Here is a 23,458-nt window from a genome sequence, read left to right as displayed (position 1 = left end):
GTGGCGCTGTGAAGATGTGTTGTCAAGTGCCACTGATTCCAAACAAAGAAGAAGGTTTGTCCCTGTCATGTTGCCGTACAGGTGGGAAATTTAGACACGATTTTCATGTTTTGAAGCAGCAAATTTAATCTTATTTAAACGGATTTGTACTTTCTACTTTCAATACTTAACACTTGATCTAATTTAAAAAAAGTTGATTACCAAAAATCTACCGGCTTTGTTTTGTCCATTTTTAAGAATTGAGTTCAGGCCACAACTATATAAATTTTACTTCCTTATTTATAGTTTGTAAACAACAAAATCAGGCGCAGCCCCTTCAAACCCGCTGTAAGTTTGGCCTCACCTTGCCCCCGTAGTCCCTGGCGTCCCGCTCCAGCCTCAGTTCGGTGGCGTGTGATTGGCTGAGAGTTGTGGGGGCGTGTGCGTTGTGGGGCAGCGGGAGGGGCAGGGCGGGGTGCGGGACCAGAGGCGGCTTGGCGGCCAGCGGGTACTTCCTCCGCAGTTCCTCCGGCGCGGCGGGGTGCAGCGCCCCCAACAGGGCGGCAGCGGCGGCCGACACAGTGACCGGTAGGTGGGCGGCGCCGAGGGCCAGGCGCTGGGCGGAGGACGGGGGCGGGCCCTGCTGGTCCTCACACGACGAGGAGGAGGAAGTGGGCGTGCTGAAGTCTAAAGGGACGGGGAGTCCGTTGCCGTTGACGACCTCGGTTTCCCTGATGACGGAGGCGGGCGGGGTCAGGGCGGGCAGGCCGCTGCCGCTCTCTGACGACGAGTCATCTGTAAAGACAAGACAAGCAGAACGGCTGTTAAAGGGTGTTTGTTTGGAAAGCTTTACATTAGATCTTTATGATGAAGTCACCAAAAACAAAATACATTCATCAATTGGTCAAAAATCGCCATTAATCATGAAAAAACAAAACGATCATGTGACTCCGGCCTCTGATTTGAAACAGAATGTTTGTTCATGGGCTTCTGAATGGACTTCTTGGTCAGCATTATTTATGGAAAATGGATCTCAGACTGCATTATTATAAAAAGTACTGTCGTTTTTTAATCTACTTGAGTAGTACTTGAGTCTGTGGTAAATTTGTTGCAATGTAAACAACAAAATCTGTAAACTAGCTAAACAATGAACAAACTCAATATATATATGAATATGAAAGTGGAAGTCCCAGAGCCTGTATTTCAAACATCGCCCAGTAGATGGCACCCTTCCTTCAGGCCAAGTGAAAAAAATTGCCTTCTCATTTACCTCAGCTTAAGCATCCATCATTAGCTTCTAAGCAATGTTTCCGAAACTTGCGTGTTACAAACATTTCTCAAGACACTCAACAGTAAAAGATATTATTAACAACAAAAAAAGAGGTTTACCAAATAAAAATACAATACAGGACTTTTTGATTAAAGCTTACCTGTCTGCAGTGGGACAATAACACACCAGGTTCCTACCCCAAAGCCTGATCATACAACCTCAGGCTTGATCACATGACCTCACGACCCCTCATCATCACTGCCTCTTCATCCTGCCAAACAATCAGTGAAGACTCTACGCGCGATCCAAAGCTCAACACGGCCCACGAAACATTTCAGCAGTAGAAGAAGAAACAGCCAGCGTTTACTCAAACATGTGTGAGTGAAGCAAAACACTACTGCGGCATGTTTTTACTTTTCTTTTTTTTTTACTTTTACAGCAAGAGAAATGACTTGAATTAAAGGATATTACTGATTATGAAGAAGACAAAGGTGGAAACGATGACCTGAGGACGGGGGGGTTGGTAGAATGGAGCGTGGCAGTAGGATGGGGGCGGCTCATGTGGTCCAAACGGCTGCAGACAGAACAGCATGGGGGGCTGGCCCTGATGGAGGAGGATGGGGAACGGATGGGGGTCGGTGGGGGTTCGCTTCTGGCCTTAAATTGCTATGGAAGGAGCGACGTGTGATTTGAGGGAAGCAGGGATCTGACTGCAATGAAGAATTCCACATGTCTTTTTAGAATGACCCATGCACCGTATTGTCATTCATGTCAATGCAAGGAGCTAGTATTCTTATGTATGGCATATTTGTGACAAGGATGTTTGATAGAGGGAGGCAGGGAAGTGCCGTGATGATGGGAGAAAGAGGTCAGAGAGCAAGTCGAGAGGAGAGGAAAGATGGGAAGCGAGGGGGGTGGGGGGTCGTAGCTCCAGGCTGAGGCAGAGGGGGAGGAGGAGAAGGGAAGACACGTGAATCTGTAGATGTCTTTGTGCAATAAGATGAAAGAGTCCATAGACACTTTTGGATTTGACAGATTACACTCCCCACGTCACAACGGCCTTACATCTTCCATTTTTTTCCATTGTATCCAGGGTCAGGTCGTGGAGGCAGCACTCGTAGCAAAGATGCCAAGGCTTGTTCGCACTCTTCTGGAGGGAACCTGAGGTGTTCCTAAGCCTGGAGAGTCATAGTCCCTCAAGTGAGTCTGAGGTCTTTCTTGTGACCTCCTGCTGATGGGACATGCCCAGAAAACCTCTTCAGGGAAGTGTTCAGGAGGTGTCCGAGGAAGGGAAGGGGAAATTTTCTCCTGTCACAAGTCACCCAAGCGCTTCGCACAAGGGAAAACGTTTATGTATTTAATACTTTCTTACGTCTGTAGCCACAGTTGCCCTGGGGTCCACTGAAAGAAATGCGCCAACAAACTGTCCCCTACAGACCACTCACTCAAACACCACCCACCTCCCTCGCGGTCTCCCATCCAGGCACTAACTAGGTCCAACCTGAACTTCAGACTGAACTTCTCACATCTAAATGTACTGTACTCAAATGTTCCAAGCGTGAAGTTTGTTTTGCCGTCTTTGTCTTAAAAGCAAATGTTTGTGGAGAAACAACTGTACACTGTCTGCAGGGCTTAGAACACACACTATTGCATAATCTCTAATCTTTGCAGAATCCTCCAAAAGAGTTACCCCAAAAAAATGAGAAATGCATTAAAAATTCCAGATTATGCTAATTAGAAAAGCTAATTGTTGTGAAGCAGTGAAACGTTCGTATAAACTCATCCCCCTAAAGTTTGACGCTGCTTTACTCGTGTGTGAACAGTCACACATTGAACTGACAACTCAGTTAATGCACTAGATAATTTTGCTAGAATTGAACCCACAACCTCTTTACAAGGGATGGGTACCGAACCCTGGTGTCATAACGGCCCCGGGGCCCACGTGTGTTAACGGTCTTCTTAACTGCGTCTCGGATCACACAAAAAAAGCCCATAGACTGACCCACCGGACACAAACTGAGAGGCAGAAAACAGGCTATGGCTCGAGTCTAATTCATTATTTTAACAGCCTTGATTTACCAGATAATAATAATGATAAAGTAAAGTAAGTGAAGTATGTTACCTCCCATAAGTGTATGCGCAAATTGGAAATAAAATGTAAAGTAATAAAAAATAAATATAGGCCAAGGATTAATGCCGATTGTGTCGATAAGGAGTATTGATAAGAGAGTAGTAGTATCGATAAATCCTTACCGATACCCATCCCTACTCTTTACAGTTAGAACTAAGACCGTCACTCATGGTTTGTACAAGTCTCTTCGGATGCAGATGAAGATGTAAACGTCGCTCATTGACAGAAGAATCCTTTCCACTCTTTCACACTTCAGCGGACCGTGACAGTCCCGTCCTGTGCAGCCTTACGCACTTGAAGTTCCGCCCGTAAAACCAGCACAAGGAGCATTATCTGAGCGCCACATCTGCGAGCACATGAGGGGCCTGACACCACAGCGCTCCTGTGATGACGCAAACATGTGGACAACTCCACAAAGGCGTCTTTCAGCACGCCCCGAGTGAGGACAAAGACCAGGGAGGTCAAGTTGGTCAGTGAATAAGACTTCTGATGACTTTTGACGTACTGGGAGGACTTGGGTCAAAGCAGCAATGGGAAAGAAAACCTATTCAGAGATTCGTGGGTGTTAGAGTTCATTCAAGATGATTTCGAAGGACATTCAGTGTAGAAAGACGGAAAGACTGGCAGCGCTTTTCCACCTCCAAGTATGTTCTATATTAGTTTTAAAGCACTTCTCTAAAGTCACATCAGACATTAAGGCTTGAGAAACTGATGACCCAGGGTTTGTGTGTGTGCTACTGCCCATGTCCTGCTCTGTGACTCACTCCGCTATCTTCAAACCATCTCCTCTCCATCTCCTGCGCGGTGACGTTGATGTATGGCAGCGTTTAGTGTTTCGGCAGGTCCCCCGGGACCCAGCGGAGCACAGGTACGCTCCCTCTGTGTTTAAAGGGGCCAAGTGTCCCCCGTGAAGGGCATGCACACTCGCGGAGGATGGTCCTGGGGCGTTCGACCCGCAGCTAAAAGCGCTCTTGTCTCTGGAGAGAGACGGGACAGGTGCGCTAATACTGACGCTCAATCATTCTCCATTCAATGTCCGTGGCGAGGGGAAGGGGTGGGCGCTAGCATCAGCAAACCTGGCAACTCGCATCTACGACTGGGCATGTGATGAGACAGGCATGAGTATCTCCCATAGAAACAGGTGGGTGAGGGAGCTTCTGTAATACCATACTCGTCTCAGGGCCGTTTTGAACCCTTTTTTTATTTCATTTTGTTTTGTTGCTTATAAAACATCACATCGATTTATATACATCTTTGTTTCAGGACAACTGATATTTTCATCATATTTTTTCTGTAGCGGGTCAGAGGACTGTAATAAACATGACAGAACCAGGAGAGCAACACAAGAATCAGGCAGATAAAACATTTCAGAGGCGACTACTCCCTCATTCCAGGTTATAGGTTGCCATGTCCCTCTTGCAACTCTGCAGTCCCAAAATCTTGCCAAACTAACAAACAAGCGATACCAAACGTGCTAATATTGCTAAACTAGATATTTTAAATGGGAGCAATGGTATGAATTAGAGAAATTATCAAAGTGCCTCAAAATGAGTGTGGCAAATGACATGGAAGAAACTCTGAAATGAGTTAGCAACATGCACAGGACATAGAACTGGAAAATCATTTCAAATTTGGTAGTTGAACTTAACGTGCCGGGGTGCTAGAGGCAGAGAAGACATTCTTGTAAATATCCTTTTTGTTACCAAACTGTCGATTTATTCGTTGACCGATGACAGGAATCCGATGTGAATCTCAAGGTTTGCGGTGAACTTCCCGGGAGCGCTTGATTTCTCTCCCTTTCGACCTTGGTGCATTTCTTCATCTATCACACTGGGAACAGTCCAGCAAATTGAAAAATACTGGTGTGATTTACTGTGTCAGGATATCATGTTGCCTTCCTGTCCAGTGTCACATGTTCCAGCCAGGAAACATGACTGTGGAATAGGGATGGGACGATAAACAATTTTATCGTTAATCGCGATAAATAATGCAGCAATTAACTGATCGCCACATTTTTTAAATAATCGTGGTCAACGTGCTCAAAGATAATCACTAAATACACAAGAAATGGTGGTTTTCTTGCACAGCCGGCCCCTCGAATGCACCTCTGTGAATTATGGTGTTACACCACAAGGGGGCCCCGCTCTAAGGTTTTGGCAGAATGAAAGCCTCGCTGTCATGGGAAGTGAACAGGTGAACGAGGTGGATTCAAATAAATAACGTTTTTGGGATTGACAGCAAAAGAAAACTTACAATGAAACTTCTACATGAGAAGCATGTCGAAGAAAACAGTCTGCGCCGAGTGCTAACGCTACAAAGCTACAGACAAACTTAGCGTAAGTCAGAAGCTTTCTCAAAGCTTGTCATCTTAACCAGGCAGCAGAGTTGATTAATTCATTTGATTATACAGGTAAGTTTTTAAGATGAAATTGAACATTTTAATGGGCCCAGGCCCAACCAGGGACTGGAGTTGAAAATTAGCACTAGCTATAAACACCTTTTGCATAGCATCGGTGACAAGCTTGTTTGATCTACGTTGAATTGCAATGTCCCTAATAAATGAATAAATAAAAAAAAGCTAGCTAGTAGCGCTGTATGGTCCTACTACATCGTTTTCTGAAATAATAAACCAGTTTGCTGCCGACCGGACCTAAGCCTTGATGTTTTAATGTTTTGTGGTTCTTCTGCGTTCATAAAGGGCTGCTTTATAAAACCAGCAACAATAACTGTCTCTCGATAATGGCTATGAAAAGATCAGCTGGTTTTCCTTCTATACTAATGCAAAAAAAGGTATGATGGTTTTTGATTTATATATTCATTTATATTTGTTTAAATACACTTTTTCTCTGGACAAACATTACTGCTATGCGGGCCGTCAACTGGCTGAACTGACCCTGGCCTTCTCCGTGGAGCTGTGAGCACATTCTGGTGGAACAGGTGAAGTCAGCGCTAAGCAGCAAACCAGAGCAAAAACTCGGGTTATCGCAGTAATCAAAACCTCGATTGTGAATCGATATCAATGAACCTTGCAGCCCTGATGCTTGGCTTCAAAATGTTCTGATCATTAGATAACTTCACGAGTAAATACATCCTCTCTGCACAGACCAGCTGTACAAAGTCTCAAACTTCACCTTATTTGGCGTAGTCATTTAAAAAGCTGTCACACAATGTCGCTACTTTATGAATTATTATGAATAAATTGTTGAGCAGCTGCTTTACACTTTCATGTGGTCATAATTCACTGCATACTCCGTGGTGATAAGCTCCTATTGTTGCTGTAGCTGCCCTTTGTCATTATAGAAGTTATTAAGGGACACGATAAAAGAAGAAGGCATGAATACTTTGCACCCTCAATATTGCATTTTCCCTTCTCTGTCCCTGAAGCAAAAAATGTTGTCATGAGGTGCGACGAAGGACAGGGCCAAATTCTTGAAAGGACAAATGACTGGCATGTTCTGTATTATTGAAAACTCAATCGGAAGAATTCAAATGAAATTACGTGGGGGAAGAAATGCGGAAAATCCAGTTACCCGGCAGTCCAGAACAATGTCATATCTTTATTTGACCGACAAGGACATCCTGCTCCAGCGACATCTCTGACCTCAGCTGGCACATTCTGTGGTCCGGCTAAAAAAGTATTACATTTTGTCAAACGCAGACTCGATGTAGATGTAGAATGTTTGTTTGGCCTGTTAACAATATCAACAGGATTCACACTGTAGATGCTGAATAAAGAATATTAGTAGTTTGAGCAATAGCTTTACAGGAAATGGTGACATTTAACAAATTGTGGGTGTCCTTGTTTAGGTCGGCGTCCTCATATTTCTTACAGTTTGAAAATGATGAATTTATGAAAACTTCATCATAGAAGTTCAGTGTGCTGTGCAGGAACCGTTTGCAGGAAATGAACACAAGTGGCAATGAAACTTGAATTGGACTCTACATAAATCTAGTCTGAATTGAATTGAGTCATGTCCATGAGGCCCAAAAACAACCAGGTCTTAACGGATCAATTCAGCCGCTACAATGAAATATCACTGTTAATAAAACAAAAACATGAATATGGCCTTTGGGGACTCGAGCCCTGTCACTTGTAATTACACTCCAGATTAACGGTAAAACCCTGTGAACCCGGGATCAACATGGCTCTAATTAAACCTGAGGCTGCCGTCACCCGAGCGCTCCATCCGACACTCCATAGGAATTCAAAATATTACATTTTGGGCCCTAAGTCCATTAACAGAGCATGATTTATGAGGGATAAGGAAGGAGATGGAGAGGGGAGAGAGAGTGCATTCATATGGGTGTTTTGAGGTGTGATTGGTTGAGAGACAGGTATGGCAGGCTGTGATTGATTTCTTTCCCACTTGAAAATAAAGACTTAGGACCTCAGAGTGCTCCAGATGAAAGTCACATATGTAAACAAAACAGCTAATGCTACATCTGTTAGCAAACAAGATGCTAACGTCATGAGTGTTTCTTCACACCAGATAAAACTCAAAACATGCTACAAGTAACGTTCACTTCAGCGTGCAGTGGTTTTGTTAAAGTTGAATCATTAGCTGCACTTGTTCACTGTGTGTCTTCTTCTTGTATCTGAACTCGGAGCACTCTCATCATCTCCGAGCTTACATGTTGTAATTACCACTTTGAGTAGCGTTCCAAGGAATTTTTCCAAATTGGAGGTCGGAAATGTACCAGTTATCAGTTGCCTGGAACGCAGCATAAGCTTCACTACAATGGATATCTCCTGGACGAATGAGAGCCTGCACAAACATAAGACAAGGTGTTTTGATGGGTGAATTTACACACTTATTTTTAACCAAAATTTAACTTTTTTTGGCAACATTTTGTTGCTTTCACTTAATTCTACTTTTATTAATTCTACTTTTTTTTTTTTTTCAAATGTATGAGGGAAAAACAGGCCTGACATACCAGGCTTATGCGGATTTTGAGCTTTCACTTTTAGTTAATGGCATGTTATCAAATGAATGTTGTTACGATGAACACATTTTAAGCGCAGAATATGAGACTTTTGTCCTATTTATGATCAAATAACACAACAAAATCTCATCTGTAGCAGAATAAGTAACGAAAGTAAACAAAATCACTCTAAACAGTGTCCCTGAAAAAAAATCACTGTCCCAAGTATGTTTTTCAACAGGAGAACAGCATGACGGCACGCTTAAAACCTCAGAAAGTATATTTTGCAATATAAAACTATTTACTGCAAACAGAGTTAATCCCACAACTTAGAACAAGAGGCTTCCACTTCGGAGAGAGAAACTCAAGGTCTGCGGTCGCTCTATGCTTAGTACACATCGGAGGGTCACGGGTTCGAGCTCGGCACACTCCACATTCTACGATGGGCTTCATTAAGATTTATCATTGCTAATGTCAAGTTGTTAGCCTCTGCCGACACACACAACGACCTTGTGCGCCTCGTGTACACGTCTATGCGAATGAATGGGTTTGTCTGGCCGTGTCATGTGACCCCCCCCCCTCAACGCACCGCACTACGCCTCCCCCTCCTCCGCCCCCATGTACGTTTGCCCTTTTGTGCGTCACATGGACAGCTATTGGACACAGCCATTGGCCCGGACAAAGACTACAGACCTGACCTTCGCTGCCCAGAGCAAAGGAAGAGTATTGAGCGGTGTGAGTGTCCCCAGCGAAACACAACAGGGCTTTCAGTGTGCGGTACAGCTGGAAAATGGACATAACATGACATTGGAAAGACAGCGGCTGCGCTTGTTTTCACACTGGCTTTCTTTGTGACATGTAAGAGACAAGGGCGACCTCCATTAAACTGTTGCGAGCTCTTAACAGCAGTTAAAGCGAGTTATTCAGCAAAAGTTGGCATTTCAGAGATTTTATTTTATCAAAAACATGCAACCAGAGAGACACAGAGGGGAGTGTGTTTGGGGAGCACATGCTGAAGGGGAAGACAAGCTTGAATTTGAATTTGAACAACATTCAAGATATTGATCAAGATCCATTTGAAATCATGAGCACCACTTTAACCGCCTTAACCGAAAACTTTTTTTTATTTAACCGAGAACATCTTCAAAAACACTTGTGTAAAATGCGACTTAGGTAGCGACTAATTAGTACTTCAAAGAAAATGACTTAAGTTTTGCCCCTATGCTTTACAATGTTGACAGAACTGTTAGCAGATTGTGTTCATCATGTTCAGAACAAACAGAAAATGCATCTAAAATTTGAGTTATCAAGCATGTAGAGATGTAGAAAGTCTTTGGCGAGCTACCTGGCGAGGCTTGGCGAGCTACTGGTAGTTTCCGAGCTACTGGTTGGAGATCCCTGCTGTAAACTCTCAGGTCGAGAAACTTTCAGATTTGGGTAAAGCCCGTCTGGAGAGAAAATGTGCTCGGTTAAAGAGGGAGTTACGAGATTAATGAAACTTCTTTCTGTATTCTCCACAGCTGCAGAGGCTGACTGACAAACATGGCTGCCAATCTACGCCAACGGCCTCTCCATCCACCATCAATCCCTCACTCGCTGCACGATCACCCAAGCAAGTGTTTCTGGCCAAAGACACAACAACAATATCAATTTGATCTGTCAATCTTATCCGTTTGTCCAAAATGAGGACAGTCATTCTGAAATCTGAAGTGTCTATCTTATGAATGGTGAAAAAATCCTCAAAATGGAATTATGGAAAAAGTTATGCTGCTGAAACCCATCGATAGGACAACCTGTCAATCAGCTGGGCCACTGAAGCCGCCATAACAGTAGCAGAAAAAGGAAAACTACCAACTAGGGTTGTATAATAAAAGACAAAATCGCAATGTTTAATAGCTTTTTAAAAGTGGGCCAAAATAAGACTTGCAAAAGGGACCAAAACTAGGCTAAAATGGAACTTAAATAGGAAAATGAAGCAAATTTTCGTTTTAAGTTATGTTTTCCAAAAAGATTTAATCGCAGTCAGAGGGAATATCATCACTACTCTGGTAAACGAAAGCAAAGTTGATCAAATGATGAACACACTGATCCAATGTTACACAAGCCCACATAAATACATAGCTTTTTCTTAGTTTTGAAAATGCTGTAAAAGCCCAGACACACACACACACACTGGGCTGTGTCTATTACCAAAACTAAAGAGCTTTGTGTACGTTCCCACAATTATCTGAAGGCTATTAGGAGCCGGGATCGATCCGGTGTCATTAGAAGCTGCAGAGTGCACCACTGGGCGGACTGAGAGATAAGAGAAACCAAGGGCCAGTACAGAAAGAAAGAACAAAACAAAAAAGGAAAAAAGGAATTGAAACTACAGCAAATTAACCAAAAAGAGTTATTTTCACCGTGATACACTTTTTGGACATCACATAAACGTAGTTGACATCTGGATCAATCCAAATGCTAATGGCTGTTGGAAAAATTGAACCGGCGACTGAATTCTGCAGTTTCTCGGAGTAGCAAGTTTACTAACCATATGTAAACATTGGGTTAGGGCTGGATGATGTGGCAAAAACAAACAACAACAAAAATCACAATTCACTTGTCACTGACTCAAGAACTCAGACAGATCTTTTATAGAAACTTCAGCTCAAACAAAAAAATACTTTCCTCCAGTTTCATTTACCATAAAAATATGTGCTGTTTCTGCCAAAGAAATGGCTGTGGACCATTAGATTATAAATTCCTGTGACATTTAAAAGGATTGACAAAAAAAATATTGTGTTTTCAATGAAATGTGGATTAATTGCCCAGCCCTACATTGGGTTGATACAGACGGCAGCGCATCGTACTATGGGGCATGGCCTAGCGGTGGGGAAGGCAGTGGTAATTTTGACAACATATTTTATTTTAGTTTTAGTCTTAGTCTTTTGACTAAATTGTAATTTAATTTTAGTCAAGATTTAGTCAAAAAAAACTTTTCAATTTTAGTCTAGTTTTAGTCGACTAAAATGAAGACTAATTTAGTTGACTTATATTTATAATATTCATTATAATCATATTTAATCGTGGTCCTTGACTTCATGGAGCTGCTTCCACATGAATAAAGCTCAGAGCTGTTCATTTGGCAGTGAATTTAAATGATCTGAGGCTCTTTTAGACGGTCAATAGAAGTTTGGATGATTTTAGTCTCTCCTTTTCATTTTTATTTAGTCTTATTTTAGTCGACTAAAATATCTGGATATTTTAGTCATAGTTTTAGTCTCATGAGAAAGTTTTAATTCAGTTTTAGTCCTATTTAAGTCGGCAAAAAAATCACTTTGACTAAAATTAAGACTAAATATTTTAGTCGACAAAATTAACACTGGGGGAAGGCAGTGTGATATGGAAGTTAAACGTTTTCTTGAAAACTATGAAAACAGTTCAGATTTACCAGTAGAAGTGGAAAACCAGCACTCGAAATGATCCATTAGCATGTAGCATGAAGCTAATTCCCTCTTATATACAAAATCTGGACAGTTGAACCCATAGAAATAAAAAGGAGTCCAAGTTAGCAAGTTTGCTTATTTAGGGGTTTGTAGGATCTGGCTCAGATAGCTAAAGGCGTTTACATGATTTCTATTTCCATGTCTCTTCATCTTTATTTGGTAGAAAACACATACACAATTCAGCTTTTGTTAAAGTAGTATTTTAAAGCATTTGTGGACCTTCCCAAACACGGCGTCTGTATCCATTGACTGCCCACAGTATTTCTATGGCATGTATGACTTCTGTTGCTAAGCTAAACCAGCAGTCGCGCTGTATTTGTATTGTAAGACACGGCACAGGGGAAGGGTAGGGAGGATGAATGTATTGATTGACTGGAGGTGAAAACATTGAGGAGAGTGCGGATTGCAAGGGTTAAGGGGACGAGCCGAGGACGCTCAGAGGAGGGAGAAAAGGCAAGGACTAATGGGACCTCCCTGTCGTTTCTCATTTGAGGCCCGGTGTGGCTCTGACAGCTTAGGGGGCCGTTCTCTCCCCTCTCCCCCCCCTTGGCCCGGCAGAGAGGCTAACCTGGGCGCAGTGGTGACAGATGATGATTCCTTCACTCCCCTCCTCCTCCTCCTCCCCCGCCAAATCGAGCCCTTCATCGGTCCCAAAGAGAGGGGTGAGGGGTGAGGCGATAAGGGGAGTGGGGGGTAGTGAAGGTTTCGGAGACTCCCCCGCGTGGGATTACAATGGATTATCCGGCTAAGACGTGGCACGAGCGGGCCGCTGCACAGTAAAAGAAAAATGTGCGGTCAAGTTGACTGTAAAAGCAAAGGGAGATATAAGAACAGTTTGGGCATAATTGCATTTGTATTTACATTTGTTTTATTTGCTTTTTAAATTTACTTTTTCCCCCCCCCCTCATATCATTGCTTTGATGAGGTCAAGTAAAGCAAAACTACTATATATAAGGCGAGACGCTGCAGGTGAATACGGAATTTAAAAAAAAAACCTGCAGATTACTGACATAAATAGTAGGAAAAAATTGTAAAAAAAAATGTTTTTAAAAATTTAAAAATATATTTGTTAATCAAAAATCTGTGAACACTGAAATTTTCGGGATAGAAATTACACAAATCAAGCTGGAATTAGATTAAAGGAACAGGCCATCGTATTTCCATACTGAGATATGTTCTTACCTGAGCTTAGACGAATTGATACGTACCTATCTGGTCTATATGCGTGCGCTCAGTCACACAAAACGACTAAAGATGTTGTTAGCATTTGGCCTCTCAGCATATTCCTATGGCTCTAAACAGGGGTGAAGCTGGAAGCGACCACGCTCTTCCACGGGCACAAAGACCAGACATGTATCAGCTCTATCAGCTCGTCTAAGCTCAGGTACGAACATATCTCAGTATGGAAAAACAGTGGCCTGTTGTTTTAACAAATGAAACCCTTCACAAAATAGTTAAAGGTGCACTATGCAACTTTCTAGGTGAAAAAAAATCTCAATATTTGTGCGCATTTTACCTTTTAATGACTCGGTGGCGTTAAGGGTGCAGCATGGTACCTCTGCTTTCCCTCGCATTGGCCCCATGACGCTCCAGGATCAATTGTTTTTAGGGGTTCATATCGGAAACGGGCCAGAAACCCCAAAACAATGGATTCTGGAGCGCGATAAAGGCCACTGTGAGGGAAAGCAAAGGTGCCATGCTGCACTCTTAACGCCACCGAGTCACTAAAAGGTCAAATACACACAAATAGCAAGCCTTTTTCATCCCACATAAAAAGTTACATTGTGCCACTTTAAGTCCAAGACTAGAAAGTTTGGAGTCTACTGTAGGAGCTACTGAAGTGGAGATGTTGCTGGATGTGTGTCAAGAAAACGGGCATGTATATCTATTACTTTTTTTGGATTAGAGCCTCATCTCGGTCGGCTTTCGTACTACTCGTGGATACCACACTGGTCGATATTTGTGAATGAATTAGGCAAGGCAAGTTTATTTATATCCCGCATTTCATTCACAAGGCAACTAAATGCGCCTAATAAGTGTGAGAAAAGGTGAACGACGGCCAGAAAGTTGTAGTTATTTCCTGAAGAACTCCAGCTCGCGATTGGACAAACTGCAAACTTCATTAAGAGAGAGATCTTAATCATTAACTTACATTTTGTTGGTTTGAAAATGGTATATTGATCTACAATCTTCTTGCCGTAAAGCTTCGGCGGATGTTTTTGCCTGCTGCAGCTCTGCAACGGAAGGATAAGTTGTGCTAAAGAATCGAGCTAAGAGAAACAGGCGCGACTGGTTCAAATCACTCGTCCAAGCATGTTTTGGATGAGGGAACGACATTGCAAATGGTAAAAAGCTCCAAAACGCTGATTTTGCATATCAATTTTAAACGATTAACATAAATGACTAAACCATTCTTGTCTTCTACCCCCAGGTTCTGCCGCAATTAGATAAAGCATCCTAATACATATTCAGCGTACAAGCCTTTCCCTGTCGAATGCACCCCGCGACCTCGCCTGGCATCGCCATAGCAACGACCTCCAAGATCAAATCCCCCACACCCCAGCCCCCCTCCCATCTCGACACATAGCAGTATATACGTGCACCGGTGAGAGGCGAACCCGGCGTCCCCCTCCGTGACAGCGGCAGATGGCTACGCCGCGAACAAACACGGTCTCGAGTTTACGGTTTGGTGGGGGAAAGTGTTCGAGGTCGAAGTTCTGCGCAACGTGGCAAAGACGGGGAAATGACCTCGGAAATATGTCGGAAATATGAGATTTCTTCTTGTGCAAAATACAGCAGCAGAAAGCTTCAGCCAATTTCAGGAAATTTCGCCAATTTCAGACAGTTGGTGAATTTCCTGAAAGTGGAAATTGAGTTAGAAAATGTTTCCTGTAAGTTTGCAAAGACCCTCCTCCCCTCGCCCCCCCATCAAAACAAACTTCCGATGCCCCGCCAGCTCCGTGGAAGTAGCTACTGTCGCAGATTGATTGTGACTTTTCAAAGATTTCTCAAACTCAACACCCCTGCCCCCCGGGTGGCCCCTAAGGCACTCCGTGATTGATTGTTTTGAGGGTTTCTAGTAGGTTTTCCCTTCTGATTGAACTGTCTCCATAGTTACGCATATACATCCCATCCAGAAAACCTACCTGAAACCATAAAAAACCTGAAATAAAATGGATCCAGAAGCATCATAGGGGCTACTGGGATGGAAAATAAAGGTGCTATGCTAACCTAAGGGGTTGATATGCACTACTATCAACTTTTGTAGTGCACCTTTAAAGAGACCTTACTTGGGGTAAACCGTGTCTAAACCAGATAAAAAAAACAAGTACCACCAGTGGGACATGCACTCAACATTATTCTTGGAACCAGGATGTTTTTCCGCAACTGCTCCAAACATGCCGCTGTTGTGAAGTGACCGCTGTGATGCTAATTCGTCCTCTGGTGCCACCTCCAATGACCGTGCCCGCCGTGACACCTGCACGCTCCGCCCGCCGTGTAGCGCCATCTGGGCAGCCTGCATCATCATCCGCAAGACCCGCCCCCTTCCAGATGAAGAAACCCTGCCCCCGATCCAGTGTAAGGGGGCACCACTAAATTAGCCGCTGTACAGCTACCTGTCAGGTCTGTACAAGCATGTCGAGAGGGGAGGGGGGTGGGGGGCTAAGCTATAATCAGGCTTTTAGGAGGGTTATGAGCCTTGGCTTGAGATGGATGGTGCGCGCAGAGCGGAAGGGGAAGAGGAGAGGGAAGAGGAGACGGGAGTGATAGTAGAGTGAAAGCTAAAAGCCTGATCGCACTAACTGATAGAGACGGATAAGTAGAGGCTGGTTAGAGCAGCTGGTTTTTCCTCCACGACATTGAACATTTTTAGTCCAGCTCACTGTTGTATGTGCCGTAATGCAGCAGACTTAAACCCACATTTACAAACATTTTAATACATTAACGGCTGCGGATTTTTAATCAATTGCATGTTCCATGATAGTCCACAAAGTGCTTGTGCCTCACTGTAAATGTTACAATCAAACGATGGACAAAAAGCCAATGAGCTGCAAACCACTGCAATAACAGGTTTCTTGAAATGAAATGTATGCCTTCTTGTCCAAAGACACCAGAGGCTCCATATATTAGACCTCTTTACGCATCACATTAGCTGCAAACATGCATTGATTGCATCCTCCCTGATAAATAGAAAACAAATAAATACATTTCATAACTTACTGCCAAATGTAGGGTTAGGTTGGCGGCCAAAGTCTTCACCTGCTTTTCCCTCTCATGCAGAATAAAATATGTTAACCTGTTACCTGCCACCTTAGGTTTAGAGGTAGAGTTAGCAATTACGTCGCAAAGCTTATTGACTGGAGAGCTTACAGCCTATGCCAGTGTGATACTTTACTTGAAACCTAAGACCTTTTTAAAAGCATGTGTGAGATCAGCGTGGGTGAAACACAACTTACATCACATTTGCCATTCCTAACCCTAATCCCTAACCACTGATCAGGGGGGATGCTAACTGGTTAAAAAAAGCAGCTGCTTAGTAATAGCAACTTTGTAGAGTTGGCAAATGAGTCGAAACGATCCGGTGAAGGTTCTTTAAAAACACGGTGGACAATATCAGGAGGGGCACAATGTTATGATGTCAACACGTTATGATATGAGCTCTTGAGGTGAGACACTGCAGGTGAATAGGGAAACACTCATCATTTTAGATCATCAGAAAAAAACTTTAACTTAAAATATTGTCAAGGCCAAGACTGGACAGTTTTAAGTCTGTAGGAGCTACTAGGGTGGAGATGTTGTTGCAAGAGCGTGAAGAAAAACTGCACTTCATGAAAAATCTATGTTTTCAATTGCAGTGTCTGGCCTTGAGAAGTACTTAAACCGCTGGATTACGCCAAGATGAAAAAATGAAGAAAAAACCCCCCTCAACTCTAAATACGACTAAGTTTAAGTGGAAACAAGTAGAAGTCACATTAGAATGTACTTTTCTGACCTTTTTAAAGATACTCCCAAACAGTCGACCTATGCCTCCATGACATCTCAATGGTCGTTATCCACTTTCCATCCTCACACCCCGGCGTATGAGGAAAAATAAAAGTAGCCCAGATGGTTTCCCCCTGAGTAATGGCATGCCCGGAGAGTCTTTTAAGTGTCTCCGTGACGAGTGATTGATGAAATGCCTTCTGACTGATTGAAGGACACGAGAGAAGGTGAATGGACCTCACTCTCCCCTTGTCAGTCTGCTGACCGGGACTCTGCCTTTAAAAGCCGCTTTCCAGTGGCACTACGTAGGGCACTGAGCCGGCCTTTCAAACCTAATGTAGGAGGTGTCATTAGGCCGTGCTCTCAAGGGGACGCCAATTCATATTAAAGGGTTCTACATTATGCAAAAATCTACTTTTCTGGAGATTAAAGTCATGTTTTGATGTGCTATCCTCATCAATAACATACCTGGAGTGGGGTTTTGTTTCAATCGCAGATGTTCCACACATCACATGATGAAATCTGTGTAGTTTTCTGTCTTTTGGAGTCCGAACTCCGATCATGTCCGTGGGGTTAAAGTCTCCTTAAGTCCTCAAGCTTGTGTCTTTACGTTAAGAACAAGAGGGTCCTGAAGATAAGATCTATACTTCCTCCACTAAATCAACACAGTCCAGTCGAAGATACTTGGAAATCTACATTACACATACATTATTTTGGCCGTTCAAACTTCCTAACGTAACCCATATAGGAGTAGGGCTGGTACCGCTACATTTCTTTCGATACCGGTACTTTGATGATACTTGGTTTTTGATACCGATATCTGAACGATATTTTTTCCGATATCTTCAAATTATTTGTCACCTCGAACCAGAAAACTGAAAGATAATGTGTGAGAAATCTGCACTTTTACAATATCGGGTTCATCTCTAATGTCAAGAAATGTGTTCAAAATGGATAAATTGGGGGAAAAATAAAAAAAAGAGAATACATTTGGTTAAAAAAAAATGGGAGAAATGGGAAAATATTTGTAGTAAGAAGCATAAATGGGGGGATTGGGAAAACGCATGAAAATTGGTGAAAAAAAAAGTATAAAAAAATTGGGCAAAATGGGGCAAACGATGGGTAAATAGGGGGGAAAAGGGGCAATAATGGGGAAATAAACTGAGGAGAAAGTCATTTATTTGAGCTGAAACAACCAAGTCACACCCTTTAATGCTGTCCTTGGACCAAAAGCACCAAAACTTGGATCTAAAGATATATATAGAAAATGTCTGTACCTGCTTTCAATACCATATTTGTATCGTTTAACGTTACCTAACCCTAATGGAGAGTTAGCCGTGTCTTGTTGGAATGAATACATATTTAAACAGGACGTGGCAGAAAACATGCAGCTGTTGAATAATTACTTAAAAGATGTATTAAAAGAAAAACTTTCCCCAGGATGTAGATACTTCACTAGAGACATCTGTGTGTATAACTAGGTGTTTTAGCCATGAAGCTAACGGCTAACGTTAATTTGACACGAACACCTTGTAAAATAGAAGCACCATCTGAACTACATCCTACATACCTTTGAGTTACAAAACATGAATGCTAAACTGTCCAGCGGCACAAAGAGATGAAATATACATATGACAGCGATGATATTATAACTGTTAGCATGTGTGATAGGAAGAGACAAGGCCATTCTGTCATGTTAGTTGCCTGTAGTACTCGTACCAGGCTGTGACAGGAGAGAGTTTCTCTGTCTATCCCCCTCTCCCCGTCATCTGAGCATCCTTTACATTCACACACAGGCTGCGTTCGCTGGCTCATTATTAAAGGTGTGGATGCTTGTTTTACAGCACCACCAAAGCTCACCGCAGATATTTTTAGGGTTTCATGAGCTTCCCTGTTAGAGATGCATCAACCAACTTTTTCAATAAATCCCACAAAGGTCTAGGCATAGAATGATATCACTAGTTAGATTTACTTACTAGACTAGTAAATACCCGTTGTCAATGAGTTAATTGATGCTACGCTAGAGAAAACAGATTGCCCTGCAGAAGATGGAAATAAAAACCCTCAGCTACTATATTTCTACATTTCTTGTGAGCTTGACCCTTTAGCCGTCCACTGCCGCTCGCCCACTCTCAGTCCCCCCGCTCCTGTGCACCGGTGGAGCCACTGTAGTTAGAAACTAACTCTAAAGCTTAAAAATTACAGTAACCCTTTGTGTGAAAAGTACTAAATCATCAATTATCCCACATTATTATACGGCTCTTCACAACGCAAGTAGAACGCTCCATTGATTGGAATGGGATTTTCCATCGTTCTACCGGTCATTATTTTCTAATAAAGGACCTCTGGAAAAAATAATGACGGCTGCAAATGGCAACGGAGTTCGTGCTTTCATATCACTCCACACGCACGTAGTAGCGGACACTATCCCTGTCCCCGTCACTGTGAGAGAAGTTGGGGGAATCGCTCGTTAAGTTAACGTGAGTCCGACTTTCAACTTACCCAGAGATTCACCACCATTCCTCCAAATGCACCTTCAGCTAAGTAGCTAAGCTAGCTACCAGCCTCACTGCTACTAGCCTAGCCAAGAAGTCAATAAATAAACATTTCGGCCTTCAAAAAAGTGTATGAACTTTATGTTGTGTATGTTCAGTTGGCAAATGGCCGTATAATAAGCGGGATAATGTATAGAACGCAGGTCATTATCGGGAAAATAAGTACCTTCAGGGCGAAACAAGAGTTCGCCATGTCGGTACTTATTTTCCCGATAATGACCAGCATTCTATACATTATCCATCACATAAACATGAAATACAATGAAATACAACTTAGGGCAAAACATTTGTATTACATTAGAAAAATAAATGTGCAGATGATAAATTAAGCCAAAAATGTACAGTTTATGTCATTTATTGAAGTCGATGTAGTAAATATCGTGAACGGCGCCTCTAATTGGCTCTGTGAACGGAATGTTTTAGGGTAAAGGCTACTTCCTGTCAATATTTGAACGTAGTTAAAAAATGAAATAAGAAAAAACAAACAAAAGAAAACCGAAATAAACATTAAGCAGAATATGTTTTATAGAAATGTGTACAGATTGTGGTGCTAATTTACCAGTTGTTAGCGTCAAATTAGCTTTGGACTTTAGCTTCAAGGCTAAAACACTTACCATTATAACACATAAGTCTCCTCTGGTGAAGTATTTACATCCTAAGTCAAGTTTTTAACATGTTGTAAGTAACTGCCCAAAAGCTGCTTGGAACCGGTCGTTACCCGAGGCTAGCTAGCAACACACACGGTCAGTTACATTTGCTAGGTCATCATCTGCCTGACTTTATATCCAAAATTACTTTGGTATTTGGCTCACTGTCTTACATTTTTCCCAGCTACCAAATGGAGCACAGTAACTCGCATTAAATCCCCTCCCCATGTTTGAGTTTTGCTATCCGAGGACAAATGGAACGCAGCATGAAATCTCACCAAAAAGCACCTAGCCCCAGTCAAAACAACAACAATATGCCATGATCAGGATTAAAATACGCAAAGAGCAAATTATATTTTTCGCTTTTATAGTACTATAGTCAGTTCATTGTAGTAGAGATAATCCACTTTCCTTGTTATTGTTCAAACAGTTCAGCGCCTACACTGGAGTTGGCGACTGCGGTGTTGCCGACGGTAGATGTGCTAATGGCTCCGTGCTCGGCAGACAAATATAGACAACGCAATTATGACCGGAGATGCGTCTTGGAATTACGCCGCGCTTTCTTCACACTTTCCAGGTAGATGCTGAGGGGGAGAACGCGCTGATTGAGGCTTGTGGGTGTTAGAAGATAAAACAACTTCATTATTCTGGATTTTCAAAACTAATGTTCAAACACATGAGATCTCAACGTCCCGAAGCCGGCCGTTAATTCAAACAGAAAGACGATGTGTACTCCATGTGCCAGTTTCACACAAGTGCACTCTCTCTCCCCTCCATTATCCTCCGCCATGTTTCCCACGATTTTTCCACAACTACAAGCCTATTCAACATTTGTTATTGTGGGAATGACAGTGGAAACAAGCTTTTACTTTGTGCTAACAGCATGTTGGCAAGTTCAGGGCATCGTAATAAACACAATTTAATCTGCTCTGGTGATGGATTATGGGTTTTAAAAACATGGATGTTAGTTTTGTGCTTCATCTGGGATCTGATAAAAACCAGGAAGTAGCGATCGGAGCGCTTCAGCAGAAGAAGAAGACACGACCAGGGTGAAAAGGATTACTCAAAATCGACAGTGAAGATTAGATTAGATTAGATTAGATCACCTAGGCCCCGCCACTTTGTCCATGTCAGAGCCAGCGGGAGGCTAATGAGTTTAGATAATATCTGTCATGTCCAACTCGCAGTCAGTCAACATACCATGAGTTAATGACACTGGACACGTGCGCCAGAGGCTGACCCCGGGACGAGCTGTCCGCTGGGGTCTTCATCTGTGACTGCCCTTTCACCCACTTTCTTATACAGTATATTAAAGGGATATTTCAGGATTTTTGACATAGGGCCTCATTTCCTAGTTATCCAGAGTGTTGCTGATTGCTGGAGATTTTTTTTTTGTAGTTTACTTTATGCACAGTGCACCTGAGGCAAATCACTTATAACACCAGACTAACGATATAAATGTCTGTGTCGATAGAGTAATTTTAACCATTTTGCATTTAAAATACTTTATATTTGAGCAGCATCAGCTTCGTGTTTGTATAAGCTACGCAGCGGCGGAGTGATCTGCTGGAAAATAGTCCCTCAAAATGCGATCATTCATGTGATGCGAGGTCAGTTGTATTCCAAAAAATATATAAAAAATTCTATCGACACAGACATTTATATGGTTAGTGATTTGCCTCAGGTGCACTGTGGAGTGTGTAAGACGGTTTTAATGCAGGCTAGCTGATGCTAGCCTTGCACTAGCCTAGCACCACAAAACTTTTCAAATATAAGAACTGCATGAATTACAAAAAAAACATCTCCAGAAATCAGCAACACTCTGGATAACTAGGAAATGAGGCCCTATGTCAAAAATCCTGAAATATCCCTTTAAGCACATTTAGAGATATCTATTTGAAGCGATTGTTATAGAATTCAAACAAAAATATGAGGGGGAAATGTATTGCTGGTTTGCATGTTCTCATTAAAAAAAAAAAAGGCCTTTTATGCGGAAAAATGACCAAAATTTAAGATGCTTTCGACGACCAAATATCAAGCCAGGTTTAAATTGATATTGAGCCAGGTTTAAATTTGTTGTTCTATATTTGAATCACAGAGATTTGTCGGGGGGATTCCGTGCGTCAGGTGGACACCGAGCATGTCAGTATTTGTGAATGGACATGGACAGACGTGGGAAACATGGCGCGGCGATGATGTATTGACTTCCTGAATAAACTATTCGCGCAAACAGACAAACTGTCAAAAAGATAAACATCGTAAAGGGAGAGTTTGTTTCATTTTGTCTCTTAAAGGAGAAAACTAGCCAGGTTGGAGACATTGTTACACGCAGACACCTTTTGTCTATGGAACAGTGTTTGTGTCTCGATGCTAATGGACAGCCGTGAGGAAACCACAACATGTGAGACGAGCTGCAGTGTCACAGTTTAGCCATAGGGATAAACATGAGTCACGAGGACGTGATGATCCTGAAGGTGCTTCAATGCACAAAACATCATTTGTTAGTTTCACATTTATTCTGAACTGAACTGAAGCTGTTATTCTAAGGCAAAGGCTCTCCTCATAGATCAGGAAGAATTGTGACATTCTACTCGCGCTACATTCCGCACTGATAAACAAACAGATTTCAAAGTGACCATTTATAACAACTTCAGACCACCTTTCAGTCACTGTTTTTTTTGTTTTTCAACTATGGCAATCAAGCTAGTTTTGCCTCTGCTCAGGACAACAAGGCGACACACGGCAGGTGAAAATATAGATTTTTCACACACAGTGGTCAATGTTGAGATCTTAGCAAGTTTTCTCCATTCACATGGTTTGACAAATGAAAAATCTTGAATCTTACTTAATAAAATAACTCAGGATGTGGAAAATAGACATGTAGTTAAATAGTAAAAAAAAAGGGGTATCTTAGGTACAATCTTAAAAATTAGAACTACATAAAGTAGAATATTGAGGTGCAAAGTTTACAGTCCTAGTGCAGGCTGTCAATAAGTCAATAACAGAGATTATTGTGATCATTACACATGTTACTTTACAGTCTTATTGTACAGTCTGACAGTGGTGGTGATGAAGGCCTTGCAGTAGCGCTCTTTCTTGCACTGTGGGTGTCTCAGTCTGCCACTGAAAGAGCTGCTCAGCTCCTCTACAGTCCCGTGTAGTGGGTGGGAGGTGTTGTCCATGATGGCGGTTTTTGTAAATCAACAAAATAAAACCATAAATTTAAACCTGGCTCCATCCATTATTGAGATTTTGTGTCTGATAATCTAAAAATACAATGACTTATTTTTATACAAAAACATAAAATGACAGAAAACTTTCCATACATTTTCTCTCATATTTGTATCAGTAATCCACAGCAAAAGTTTAAAAATGTAGCTTTCATTATATTATTACTTGCCCTATTCACCTCCAGTGTCTCGGCTGAAATTAGCTGATGGTAAACACGTGGGGGGGCGATGGCAGATGTATCTGGTTGAAAACCT

General features: G+C 42.3%; 1 protein-coding gene across 1 annotated transcript in view; it reads right to left on the bottom strand.

The window, feature by feature from the left end:
* Positions 1-23,458, bottom strand: part of LOC306964180 (nucleolar protein 4-like) — a 251,440-nt gene that overhangs the window by 14,505 nt on the left and 213,477 nt on the right. The window contains exon 6 of the mRNA XM_079558126.1: positions 344-774. Coding sequence (XP_079414252.1) covers positions 344-774 — 431 coding nt within the window. The remainder of the gene's footprint in view (positions 1-343; positions 775-23,458) is intronic.

This window comes from Gobius niger (genome assembly GCF_951799975.1).
Source record: "Gobius niger genome assembly, chromosome: 6".
In the NCBI taxonomy this organism is placed as follows: Eukaryota; Metazoa; Chordata; class Actinopteri; order Gobiiformes; family Gobiidae; genus Gobius; species Gobius niger.
The sequence above is the reverse complement of the archived record's forward strand: the minus strand, read 5'-3'. Positions and strand labels throughout refer to the sequence as shown.